Raw genomic sequence first — 12,487 nt, 5'->3', positions numbered from 1 at the left:
CTGGGAGTCATCAAAAGAGTGTCTTGGTGTCTTGATAAGCCCAGGTAAACCCTTCAGCCAGAGGGCGCGCCAGCCCCGACGTGCATGATGGGCGCGGTCTCGTGTTCCGGCGCAGGTGGACTGGGAGTCCCGATTCTGGCTACCGGCTGCGCAGCCTCTGCAGTACCAGGCGGCGGGGGCGGTGTCCGGCGGGGACCTAGGCAGCGCGCTTGAAGCCCCGCCCGCAAGGTAAGCGCCACCTTCCCGGGGAGCGGCAGGCCGGCGAGTGGCGGGCGATCGCCCCGCCCCATCCCAGTAGTGACCCAGAGCCACGGCCCTCCTCACTAGGGGCTCCGCGCGCCGCCGCCGCTGCTGCCGCCGCCTTTCACCTGAGCCCGCCGCCCGCTTTCGGTGCGCGCCGGGCCTGTCGCCGTGTCCCAGGTCCCTCCGTCCCAAGCGCCACCATGCACTCGCTCTTCAGGAAGAGAAACAAAGGCAAATACAGCCCAACGGTGCAGACCCGGAGGTGAGGGGGCACCCTGGGCTGGGATGCGGGAGACTCAGAACTGAGCCAGGAGTTGACGATGCGTGGGGACGCCGGGCAGAGGTCCCTCTAGAGCTGGGAAGTTCTGCCTTGGTGGGATGGGACCCGTGAGGGGCACAAGGGGCTCTAGAGCCCCAGGATGCGCTACTTGGAAGCCTCAATGGTGGGGACTTGAGTAGGGAGTACAAGGGTAGGGTGCTCCCCCGAGGGACTTGTAGACCGAGCAGGTGCTGCGGGCGTTGGGCTGCCGAGAGATGGTGGCTCCAAGGGCGGGCCACCTGTCCTGACTCTCCCGGGCTGCACCTGCCTGCTTGCGTTGGAGCACTCAAAGGCCGCGGTGGGTGCAGGGGCCGCGTGGGGCCCAGGTTTAGGCATTCCCAGGCTCTCTAGAGTCGCCGCTCGGCGGGCTGGGTGGGGACCGGCCTCTTTCTCACTGCATGATTTCTGAGGGGTGTGGCTCCCTGCGCTTCCCCACCCCCCAAGCCCCGAAACTGGCCGCGTCTGCCATCCCTGGGTTCCCAGGGCCGCCCGAGGAGCGAATGACATGTCTTGATGCGTCTGGATGGAGAAGCAGCCCACGTCGGTTTTGATAAGCCTAATGTATTCATTCGTTTAATAACCGGTTTGGGGGAGACTGGTGGAGTTGCTGAGATTGAGGGAAGGGGTGGAACTCGTGCCTCTGCCTTGATACCTCACTAGGGGAAATGGGGGGTGGTCCCCCCCGAAGAACTTCAGGCAGAGGAGAAGTAACAAATGTCGCAACTCACCTGGCTGAGAAATTCTACACCTAGCTGTCCTGCACTGGCCCATAAGCAGTTCCTCCCACTCCCCAGACCTCAGCTGGAGGCAAGAGGGGAGACTCCGGGCCCAGGGCTTCCCCACTGGCTGTCTCTGCCATTCAGCCTAGACCCACCTATGAGACAGGTGCCCTGGGCACTGCAGCTTGGAGTGTGGCCTGCAGGGTCTTATGCTTTCAGAAACTCTGCTGCCCCGTGGTCCACTGACAGGGCTGTTTGAAGCTCAGAGTAATTTCTTCCCTTGTTCTGAGGTCCCCTCCCCTCTCCTGCCCTCCCCTCATCTAGCCTGTCTTTCACAACCTCCGAGACTGGGCAAGGCCCTTCATACTGTTCCTCTGAGGCTCATCCAGCTGGCTGTCAGAGCCAGCTGGGGTCCCATCCAGTCCTTGTACTGCTCTCTTGAGGATTACACAATCGGATACTCCATGCCAGTCCCACAAGGGGTCAGGCCCCTGTGGTCCTCAGCAGGAGAGGAGTCACACATCCCAGGAGCTGGGCCAGGTCCCACCCCCACACTCCCAGCCCTCCAGCCCTGAAGGCCTGGGCTGGAACCTCACAGCAAAGTCAAGAGAGCAGAGAAGCGAGGAAGGCAGAGCTCCATCTTCTCCAGCTGCAGGGACACTGAGAGCGCTGTGGTTAAGTGCAGGGGTCCTGCCAGCCTCTGGCCTGGGCAGCCCCATTTCCTCCTTGGCTGCCAGTCTTGGCATGGACCTCAGCTCAGAGGTCTCTTGCTCCAGGACAGGATGAAGCCTCCTTTGGACTCCCATGGCCTTGTGGTCACTCAGCCCTGAGTAGGGACCAGACACTTCTCTTCATGGTCTCCCATCCCAGGGTGCTCTCTGTTCCCACACTCTTGCTGGAGGACTGGCTCCTGACAAAACTGTGGGGTAGGGCCCCCTTGTGCCTACTCAGTCTCTCTCTCTCTCACCTTTTTTTTCTTTCTTTATTTTTTGAGACATCACTTACTATGTAGCTCAGGTTTACCTTGAAACCACTGTGCAGCCCAGCCTGGCTTGAACTCCATCCTCCTGCCTCAGCCTCCCCATAGTTGTGACTACAAGAATCCCTGTAGCATTGGCTGGTGCCCAGCCAGCCCTGTAGCAACCACAGTGGTGATGGTGGTGGTGGTGTGTGTCCCTTATTGTTCTAAACTGCGGTAGCTAGCCATGGAGATCACCCCCTGAGTTATTCCCTCATTCTGAGTTCTCTGTGACTCCTCTGTTGATGTTTGATGGAGAGGGTAGTCCCGGGGGAAGGAACTCAGGTCCAGGGAGCAGAAGCTTGCTGCTCACCCAGGTTTTGCTAACTGGTGGGCAGCTCTGAGCCTCAGTTTCCCTGCCTACAAAGTACAGGATGATCAGCATTTCACCTGGAGGGCTGGAGAAAACAATTCCCAGCATATCAGAAATACCCAAGCAAGGGTTGTTAGTGTTTTCCCAAACTCAGGGGACCCAGCAGCCCTGAGGCAACTTTACACCCAGGCGACCAAGGGCTTGGACAGCACAAGTCCCTGTCCAGGAACAGAGAGGCACTCTCCCTGTTTGTCTGCCTTTTAACAGCTGACAGAGGTTGAGGGGTGCTAGGCAGGGTGTGAACCCCGCTGCTCCTGTCACCCTGGTTCCTAATGACAGGTGTGGAAGTTGGTGTTCACACCTGAACTAATGACGGGGTCAGGCTTGGTGGTGCAGGTCACTGAGGATAGCACCTAGACTGACAGGGAGGGACTGGAGGGGACATGCTCCCACTCTCCCGGCTGTACGACCTAGTGGGGATTCTTGACCTTTCCAAGCCACCTTCTCACCTGGAATGGGGATAGCAGAGTGTCTGCCTCTGAGTATCAGCTGAGGATTAAGTGAAATAACCCAGAGAAACGGGTGAGATGCATACAGAGTGTCGACATAAGGCGATGATGATGATGATGATGATGATGATGATGGTGGTGATGATGATGATGATGATAACGATGATGATGATGATGATGATGATGATGATACAAATTTGAGGTCTTTGTGGCTAGGGCTGCAAATCAGTTGGTAGAGTGCTTGTCTAGCATGCATGAAGCCCTGGGTTTGAGTCCCTGAACTGTGTAAAAACAAGCATGGTAGCACATACTTGTCATCCCAGCACTTGGAATGTAAAGGCAGGGGAGTCAGAAGTTCAAGGTCATCCCTGTGTACATGGAGGGTTTGAAGCCAGCCTAAGCTACAGGAGACCCTGTCTGAAAACAAGCATACAGATGCAGAGGATGTGCTTATTTTACCCAGGAACAAACCACGATAATCCCAGTCGGTGGGGCAAAGCTGAGAGAGACCCTGACTACTCCCCGCACTCAGCCGCTGGCGTCGCACGGGGGAGATAAGATGAGATTAAGCTTAAACACAGGTCTGACCATGTGACTGTTGGATGGATGGGGCCAGGTGGACAAGGTCTGCAGCCCACCCACTCTGTTCTGGAACTGTGTAAGTGAGGTTCTCAGGTCGGAGTGCGTCCAGGCCAGGGAGGACTTCCTGGGAAAGACGCCTGAGTGGAGCAGTTAAGATCATCTGGCTTTGGGGTCAGACTGAATCCACAGACAGAAACTTGACTTCAATGACTGACCTCTGTGAGTTCCAGGCCAGCTCAGTCTACGTAGAGACCTTGTCTGAACAATGAAATAGAACTGATCTCACACATCCACCTCCAGTCATGTGTCCCCCATGACATACCCTCTGGCTGTGTTAGTCACTCACGGCTGGGACAGAACACCTGACAAACACAATTTAAGGCGGCGGCGGCGGCAGTGGGGTGGGGAGGGTATGGGGGGGGAGGTATGTTACTTTAGCTCACAGTTCTAGGACACGGTCTGTCACAGTGGGGACGTATGGCAGCAGGAGTGTGAGGCCGCTGGTCACCCTGCACCCTCAGTGTGCAGGAAGGGGTGGACGCTGGTGCTTAGGTCACTTTCTCCTTTTTCTTCAGTCTGGGACCCCAGCTCATGGGACGGTGCAGCCTGCATTCAGGGTGGGTCTTTGCACCTCAACTAACCTAATCTAGAAACTCTCCGGCGGACATGCCCAGACGTTTGTATCCAAAATGATCCTAGATCTTAAAGAGTCGACAATCAAGAGGGACAGTATGAATGACTCTGCCCCAGTGGGAGGATCCTGTGTGAAGTGAGGGGACTGGCAGGATGCATGTCTTGGGACACCTTGGCCATCTTGGTGGCTAAGAGCAGTGGTTGATGTCCACCAGGCATGAGTTCAAGCCCCAGCCAGCTGTGCCTCACCTGAACTGTGTGACTTTGAGGAGGTCACTTCCTATCTCTGAACCTCAGTTTCATCATCTGAGCAATGGGAGCAGTGATAAAAAAAACGCCACTTGGAACAGCTTCTGAGTGGATCAGCAAATTGACTGTGTGATAGGCCCAGCTCTGGAGCTGTCTCAGAGGAAGTAGCCATCACACACTGCTAAGAGGGAACTGAACCTATGTCTGGAAGCCTACCAGGCAGCAGACTCAAGGAGGCCATGCATGGACCCGTTGATGAATGACAGCTGGAGGGAGAATGATTAGGGGAAGGCCCGTTAGTGACGCGCACTACCCTCTAGGTACCTGGTGTCTAAGGCAGAGTGAACTGCCCACTGCTTCCCTGCACCTGCCCAGGGTCACATGCCTGGGATATGGTAACATGTCATTCTGACTGCATGCCCACAGATGGAGGAGAAAAGTGAAGTTGAATGTAAAGGCGCTACCCTGGACTCACAAGTGGCCTATGCTGGGGCCCAGTTCCTGAGGAGGAATCCCACCCCCATACCTGAGGCTGTTGGCAGCCCAGTCCAGGGACTCTCAAGCCAGCTCACTCCAGCTCTGCAGACACTGCACTATGCCCTCCCTTATCGTTCTTAGGGATAGGGTTGGACAAAGTGTGTTTAGGCAGCGTCTCAACTTACTGTGCGGCCCAAGGTAGCCTTGAACTCACTATATATCCCAAGCTGGCTTCAAACTCATTCTGTAGCCCAGACTGACCCCAATTAACCATGTAACCCAGATTAGCTTTGAATCATGACAATTCTCCTGCCTAAGCCCCCCATGTGTTGGGATTGTCTTTGTGAGCCTCCACTTCCTGAGTGGCTGCTCTCCTCTCTGCAGACGATGTTGGCAGATGAAGAGATCTGGGGCAGAGCTGGCCTCAGCCTGTGGGCAGTGCTGCTAATGAAGGTGGTAGGCAGGCAGTGTCAGTGACCATCAGTGGCCAGCCTTGGGGGGGTTGTTTTGGAAAGCATAGCTCGGTCGACACCCTCTAAGTGTTAGTTAACACCCAAAGCTGAGGGGACGGGGATCACGCACTCCCAGGGCACAGCAATCCCCTGGAGGCAGCGTGGAACCTCACTGGCACTGTCTGTGCCTGCCTGCCTGCCTCAGCCTGTCCAGGCAGCGGAAGAGGAAACCAGCCTCCGGGCTTTTCTTCTTTCTGTTTTGCAGCCTCCTAAGCCCGAGAAGCCTCCTGCTGCCCGGTTCTCCCTTAAATGGCTCCTCACTCCTGCTGCCTTCAGAACTCACAGCCCCCTCTTGGGCCCTGGATGCCTGCAGCTGCCCGTTGGCATTCCTGTTCTAACCCAATGGTCCAGCCCCCTGCTGCAGGCATGGCCAGTGCTGCATGTGATGACAGCGTCCGGACTGTTTAACTTGACTCTTTGTTCTGTGACACGGGCAAATGGCGCCCTGCACAGCATGAGTGCCTATCCTGTCTCCATGCTCTCCTAGTCATCCACAAGGCCTTTGCCCAGGCTGTGCCTCCTGCCCAAAGCGCCCTCTCCCCATCTCCGTTGCTTCTTCTCTCTGATTGACTTCGGTTCCCAGGGGAGCCCCCACCTCAAAGCCTCTCTACGGGGATACACCCATCCTCCCAGACCATTGTCTCACCTAAATCAGTGTTACCTCGGGGTCATTTGGGTTTGTGTGGTAACCCACTGGACCATGAATGAAAGAATGGGGGCAGCCATCGGATCAGAGGCTAGGGAATGGAGAAGATAAATAGATGCGGGTAGAGTTCTCTCTGAAAAGGGAAACCTAGAGCTTGAGAAATATGGCCCCACCCCCATCCAGTCTCTGTCCTGGACTAGGGAGGAGGCAGAGTAAACAACAGGTAACAGTGAAGGGCACTGGGTACTGAAATATAGGAAGGAGGGGGAATGGGGACATCTAAGCAGGTGGGCGGGCAGGAGATGGATTGATAGAGATAATTTCAGAGGGGATTTCACGAGGCACATTGTATCCTTGTGGGGTCATGCTGAGCAGGGAAAGCAAGTGGATGAAAGGTGAGAGATGTCAGTTTTGAAAAATGCACCAACAGCAGTCAGGTGCGGTGATGCAGGCCTGTGATCCCAGCACCGGTGAGGCCAAGGCAGGAAGGCTGGGAGGTCAGGGGCCATCTAGGTCACACAGCGAGACCTTATTTCAAAACCAAACAAAAGCATCTAACGACAGCCACAAAGTGAAAAAAACACAAAGCAATTTTATTGCTAACTAAAGTTTGGATGTAGACAAACAGATGTATTAAAAATACAAATGGGGGTGGCCAGAAAGATGCTTCAGCAATTAAGAAGGCATGTTGCTCTTACAGAAGACCTGGGTTCAGTTCTTAATACCATTATGGTGGTTGACAACCTCATGCAACGCCAGTCCCAAGGGGTCCAACGCCCTTTCCTGACCTCCTCAAGCACCAGGCACACTTGTAGTGTATAGATGTACATGCAGGTAAAACACCCATGGAGCACTCGGGAGGCAGAGCCAGGCGGATCTCTGTGAGTTCGAGGCCAGCCTGGGCTACCAAGTGAGTTCCAGGAAAGGCGCAAAGCTACACAGAGAAACCCTGTCTTGAAAAACCAAAAAAAAAAAAAAAAAAACACCCATGGAAATAATAAATATGTAAAAATAAAAAAATAAAATTTTATATTCCTGATAGGGAGGCTAGAAAGGTGATATAAATGACCTTTTATTTCTTTTTAAAGAAAACTTGAAGTGAATGTGGCCATGAAGGGACATCCACTTAGTCCTGGTGGCAGACATAGGGGTGACCACTTCTTTTTGGTACTATTCTGTTAGCTCAATTGGGTCATGATGATTTACCTCTCAGAGTGACATTCTAATACCCAGAGGCACCATGGTTAGCTTGAGCCCTGTAAATACCATATGGATCTTCAAGACCAGCTTCATGACCCAAAGCAACCTGACTTGTGTGTCTGTAAGGGGAACCAGACGCCCAGAGGCCAGGAGGTGGGCGGCCTTCCCTGGGCAGAAACAGTTCAGGCCTTAAAAATAGAGCAGGAGTTACTACCCCAGCAACCCACTCAGTGTAGGATTTACTTCTCCAGGATTAATAACTGGGTGTGGGAGAATTTACTGTGTCATTACTGCAGAAGTTTCTAGTAGGGAAAGCATCAGTCATTTGGCTAATCAATCCGGCATTTATTGAACACCACCTGTATGTGGCTTTAAGATTTTCTTCTGGTGGAGACTTGAATTTTTTCTCATTCATGTAGCCCAGCTTAAACAGTTGCTATGCTTCAGGTCCTTGTTCTCAGCCCTGGCTGTGTTTCAGAATACCCTGAGGAGGTCTGCCAGGATACATCTTATCTCAGACTAATGAAGTCCGAACCTTCGGAGGCAGCTGCCTCTGTTCTTGGGCTGTGCAATCAGGAATAATCACAGTAGTGATGCTGATGTCATGCTCTGTCCTGTCTTTAGGGGTGTGTAGATTATACTTCCCCTTTCAGTGGCATCTTCCTGGAATGTCACCTTCTGTTCCTTTGTGTTCATCTTTCCTGTATCACTTAGTTTCAGGTATGTCTTAAAGTGTCATAGAGGTCAGGCCTGGTGGTGCACACCTTTTGTTTTGTTTTGTTTTGTTTTGTTTTGTTTTGTTTTGGAGACAGGGTTTCTCTGTGTAGCCCTGGCTGTCCTGGAACTCACTATGTAGACCAGGCTGGCCTGGAAATCACAGAGATCTGTCTGCCTCTGCCCCCCAAGTGCTGGGATTAAAGGTGTCCGCCACCAATACTTGAAAGGTAGAGAGACAGGTGGATTTCTGTGAGTTCCAGGCCAGCTTGGGAAGAATATCTGTCTATCTTTGGACAGACAGGGTCTCATGTAGCCCAAGCTGGCCTTAAATTGCTATGTAACTAAGGATCACCTTGGACTTCTGATTCTCCTTCCTCCATTTCCCAAATACCAAGATTACAAGAATGAGCCATCCTGCCCAAGTTATGAGGTGCTGAGGACTGAACACTTTGTGCATGCTAGGCAAGCACTCTGCTAACTTGAACTAGATCCCCAGTCCCTTAATTAGAGAGTTTAACTCATTTATGTCTATTGTAGTGACCAATGTGTTTGGATCCACTCTGTTGTATTGCTGTTTATAGTGCTTCCCTTTATTATTTCTTTGTTGTTTACTCATTGTTACTGGATTGAGCTATTGTTTTCCACAATTAAATTTAGATCATAAGAGCACCTATAATCCTAGCACTCAGGAGGCTGAAACAGGAGAATTGCAAGTATAGTATCACCTGGTCTACAAAGTAAGACTCTGTTTCTTCAAACAAACAACAAACAAACCAACCAAGTTGGATTATGAGGTCTGAATGAGACTAATGAGGCTGAAAATACTCTGGCCTAGGTAATCGACCTAATTATAACCACTGGGGTGTTTTCTTAGCCCTCCTATTAACCTATAAAGTTTAGAACAATAAAGATTTACTCATCTGTAGGGTGGGCCCATCTGTAACCCTTAATTCAGGGCTTGCATAAGTTTGGGGCTTGGAATATAGGCATTAAATGAACCAGGCATTTTATGGCCTGTCTACAGCTCATATCTCCAGGGACTTATGGTCAAAGTCCTGTCCCCAGGGTCTGTGACAGGGGAAGGGAGATGGCAAGGAGTTGGGGAGCAGGAACGAAATGTATTGAGCTGTTATTGAATGTCTACAGAGTACCTGCTGGGCTGCTGCAGTTCTTAGTGTAGACATTTACTGACCAGCCTAGGTATATAGGAAGAATCTGTCTCAGATAAAGTTAATAATAACAATAACAACTGCATTAAAAAAAAAACACAGAGCAATTCCACTGACCCCTCTTGGGTACAGACATGCAGATGTGTTAGGAGAATCACCAGGGTCCCCACCACACCAGCCAGTTCTGAAGCTCAGCATTCCACTTCCGTGGGAGCCAATGATGCCCATCTTGGCAGGTGGCCTGAGGGTCAGAGAGGGAGTCTGTGTCATCACTGGGTGGGGTGTGTGGCCCAGGTTCCCGTGATGCTGGTTCCTAGCACTTGAAAGTCCTGTTCACAGGGACAGGTGGGGAGTCCCTTGTGGTCACATCTAGAAGAATGACTCAGCCTCAGTTTACCACCACTGATTGTTACCTTGCCTGTTACCTGGGATTAATTGTACTGACAAAGATGCCAACAAGATGTCAATTACCTTGTCACTCCTGGTAGTGAATGCCTCACCCTTCTGTCCCCAGTGTCTCTTGTCACTTTGTCTGGGGTGGGGTGGGTGTGGTTTAGTATTGGTGTCCCCCTTGGACTGGTGAGGTTGTTTTGGAGCCCAGCTGCTTAGAGTCAAATCCTGATGCTACAGTTTCTTAGCTGTGTGACCTTGGACAGGTTTCTAAAGTCTGCTGAGCCTCAGATAACTTCATTTAGAAAAAGAGGTGTAGGAGTGTAGGAGTTGTTGATGTTCTATAAAGCATCTGCTCAGTTCAACGCTGCTAATGGAGCCCGCACACATGCAAGGCCTGGAATTAAGGGCCATTGAAAAGTAGTGTGTGGTGATGCACCCCTGTAATTCCAGCAATAGGGAGACTGAGGCAGGAGGATCATCAGCTGAAGGCCAATCTGAGCTACATAATGAGACCCTGTCTCAAAAACAAAAACAACACACACACACACACACACACACACACACACACACACACACACACACACACACCACACACACACACAAATAAAACAAAACTCAAAAGAGGGTTGAGATCTCTCAGTCAGGAAAATGTTTCTTACAAGTGTGAGGACCCGAGTTCGATCCCCGGAACACATGTTAAAAGCTGGGTGTGGTGTCAAGCATCCATCGTCCCAGTGATGGCAGGTGTAAGGTGGAGACAGTGGGTTCCTGGAAGCATGCTGGCCACCTAGACCGGATTACTTAGTAAAGTCCCAGGCTATGAGTGACCCAGCTTCAAATAACAGGTAGAAGGAGCTGAGAAACAACAGCTGAGTCGTCCTCTGACCTCACATGAACATACAGGCATACTCCCACCCACAAACATGTCCACTCTTCTCCACCAACACACACACACACACACACACACACACACACACACACACACACACACACACACTAAAATGTGCAAAAGAGGGGCTGGTTATATAGCTCAGTAAGTAAAGGCAGTTGCCACCAAGTCTGATGACCTAAATTTGGATCTACTTGGTAGAAAGAGAACCAGTTCCCTCCAGTTGTCGTCTGCCTCCATACATGCACACCCATACACACACACACACACACACACACACACACACACACACACACACACACACAATAAAATGTAATAAAAAGAAAGAAAAAGAGCCCAGCCCCAGTAACTGTAGTGCTACCCTTCCCAGGTCCTTAGATTTAACTAAATGACACACGAAAAGGCTGAGCAGGCCATCGATCGATCGGCACCTAGTGCATGCTCTGTGTTTAACTCTTGACATCCCGGTCATGTTACAAGAGGAGGCCAGATTGGGGGCTTTACCACACCCAAGTCAACCTTTATCAGCCCTGATGCTCCAGGAGTCAGTGAGCCCATCCCTGGTTCCAGAGGCTGGTAAGACCCAGAATGGCAGGTGGGACCTAGAATGTGGTGTGGCTGTGGCGGGCAGGAGGCTCTGGGGAGGTGAGCAGTTCCCGGGAAGGGGTGTGCACTCCCACGTTCCAGGCATTCCTGCTCAGACGTTTCCCACCTGCACACACCGGACACTCGCCAAGACCGAATTAACCCCAAAAGGGAGGAACTGAGACAGGACCAAGGGCTGGTGCATGGGAACTGACTCAGGCCTGGAGAGGCAGGTGACTATGGCAAGAAGGCAGTGCCAAGTGCCCAAGGCCCTACCTCTACATAAGGAGAGGCAGGGGCACAAAGACATGCCGGGCAGGCAGGGACAGCTGGGGAACAGGCAGGGACAGCTGGGAGACAAAGACCTGGCCTCTCCAGGGTCACTAGGCAACAATTGGCTCTCAGCATGTCTGCTAAGGGGAAAAGGCTGTTCTCTCAGTCTGGGGACAAGCCAAGTCCCCATCTCTGCCCTGTGTCCTGGGGGGCTGTGAAGCCGCAGCTGGTGTCCAGCTCATCTTCATACACTGACCCGCTACAGTCAGACCGGACAGTCAGGCTCTGGATCAATTGGGAGTCAGGTTGTCAAGGAGCTGGAGGCAAAGACCTGGCCAGTTTGTGTGTGTGTGTGTGTGTGTGTGTGTGTGTGTGTGTGTGTGTGTGTGTGTGTGTGTTGAGGTGGAGCAGAGGCCAGGGAGCAAATACTGACTTTATTCAGTATCCATAGGTACCAGACCCTGAGCGAGGCAGACAGATGCACTGAATGCTTGCCCGATTCATCCTAATGCTAGACAGAGGCCCCAGAACCTCCTGGAGTCATGCCCCCAATCCAGGTCACATGACTTGCATGTCAGGCTTGGGAGACTTCATATGAAAGAGTGTGAGTGGCCCCTGGTGATGCGGGCCTTCTAGCCTAGCTATTCCCATGCTACAGATGGGAAAACCAAGGCTCAGAGAAGCTTACTCCCTGACGACACAATAAGAAGAGAGGAACCAGGCATCTGACTGGTCTGTGTGCTTAACGGACAGTTCTGCTCCCCTCTCCCTCTGGCTGTGGAAAAGGAGAAGTAACCTGCACAAAATAACACTCGGTCAAGGGTCCAGCAGGACCCGGGTCCGGCAGGACAGGGACCAGGGTCTCCAAGACCCCTGTGTCCCTTCTTAGAGTGTTTGTGTATGGTATGCCTACTGGATGCCCCTGTTCCTGGCTCCTCCAGTGGGTGTCTTTGCTGGTATTGACAGGATTATGGGCTGCCCTGGCCATGCTGTGAAATCACATAGCACAGGTTCAAATTCCAGTTTCCCACTTTGCAGGTG

At 52.3% G+C, this 12,487-nt stretch overlaps 1 protein-coding gene across 1 annotated transcript in view; it reads left to right on the top strand.

The window, feature by feature from the left end:
• The first annotated feature begins 213 nt into the window (after positions 1-213).
• Ppl (periplakin) overlaps positions 214-12,487 on the top strand; it is a 48,786-nt gene continuing 36,512 nt past the window's right edge. Inside the window, exon 1 of the mRNA XM_052759338.1 lies at positions 214-505. Within this exon, the coding sequence (XP_052615298.1) occupies positions 444-505 (62 nt within the window). The 5' untranslated portion in view covers positions 214-443. The remainder of the gene's footprint in view (positions 506-12,487) is intronic.

Source organism: Peromyscus californicus, unplaced genomic scaffold, assembly GCF_007827085.1.
Source record: "Peromyscus californicus insignis strain IS unplaced genomic scaffold, ASM782708v3 Scaffold_3__1_contigs__length_106647218, whole genome shotgun sequence".
Lineage (NCBI taxonomy): Eukaryota > Metazoa > Chordata > Mammalia > Rodentia > Cricetidae > Peromyscus > Peromyscus californicus.
The sequence above is the reverse complement of the archived record's forward strand: the minus strand, read 5'-3'. Positions and strand labels throughout refer to the sequence as shown.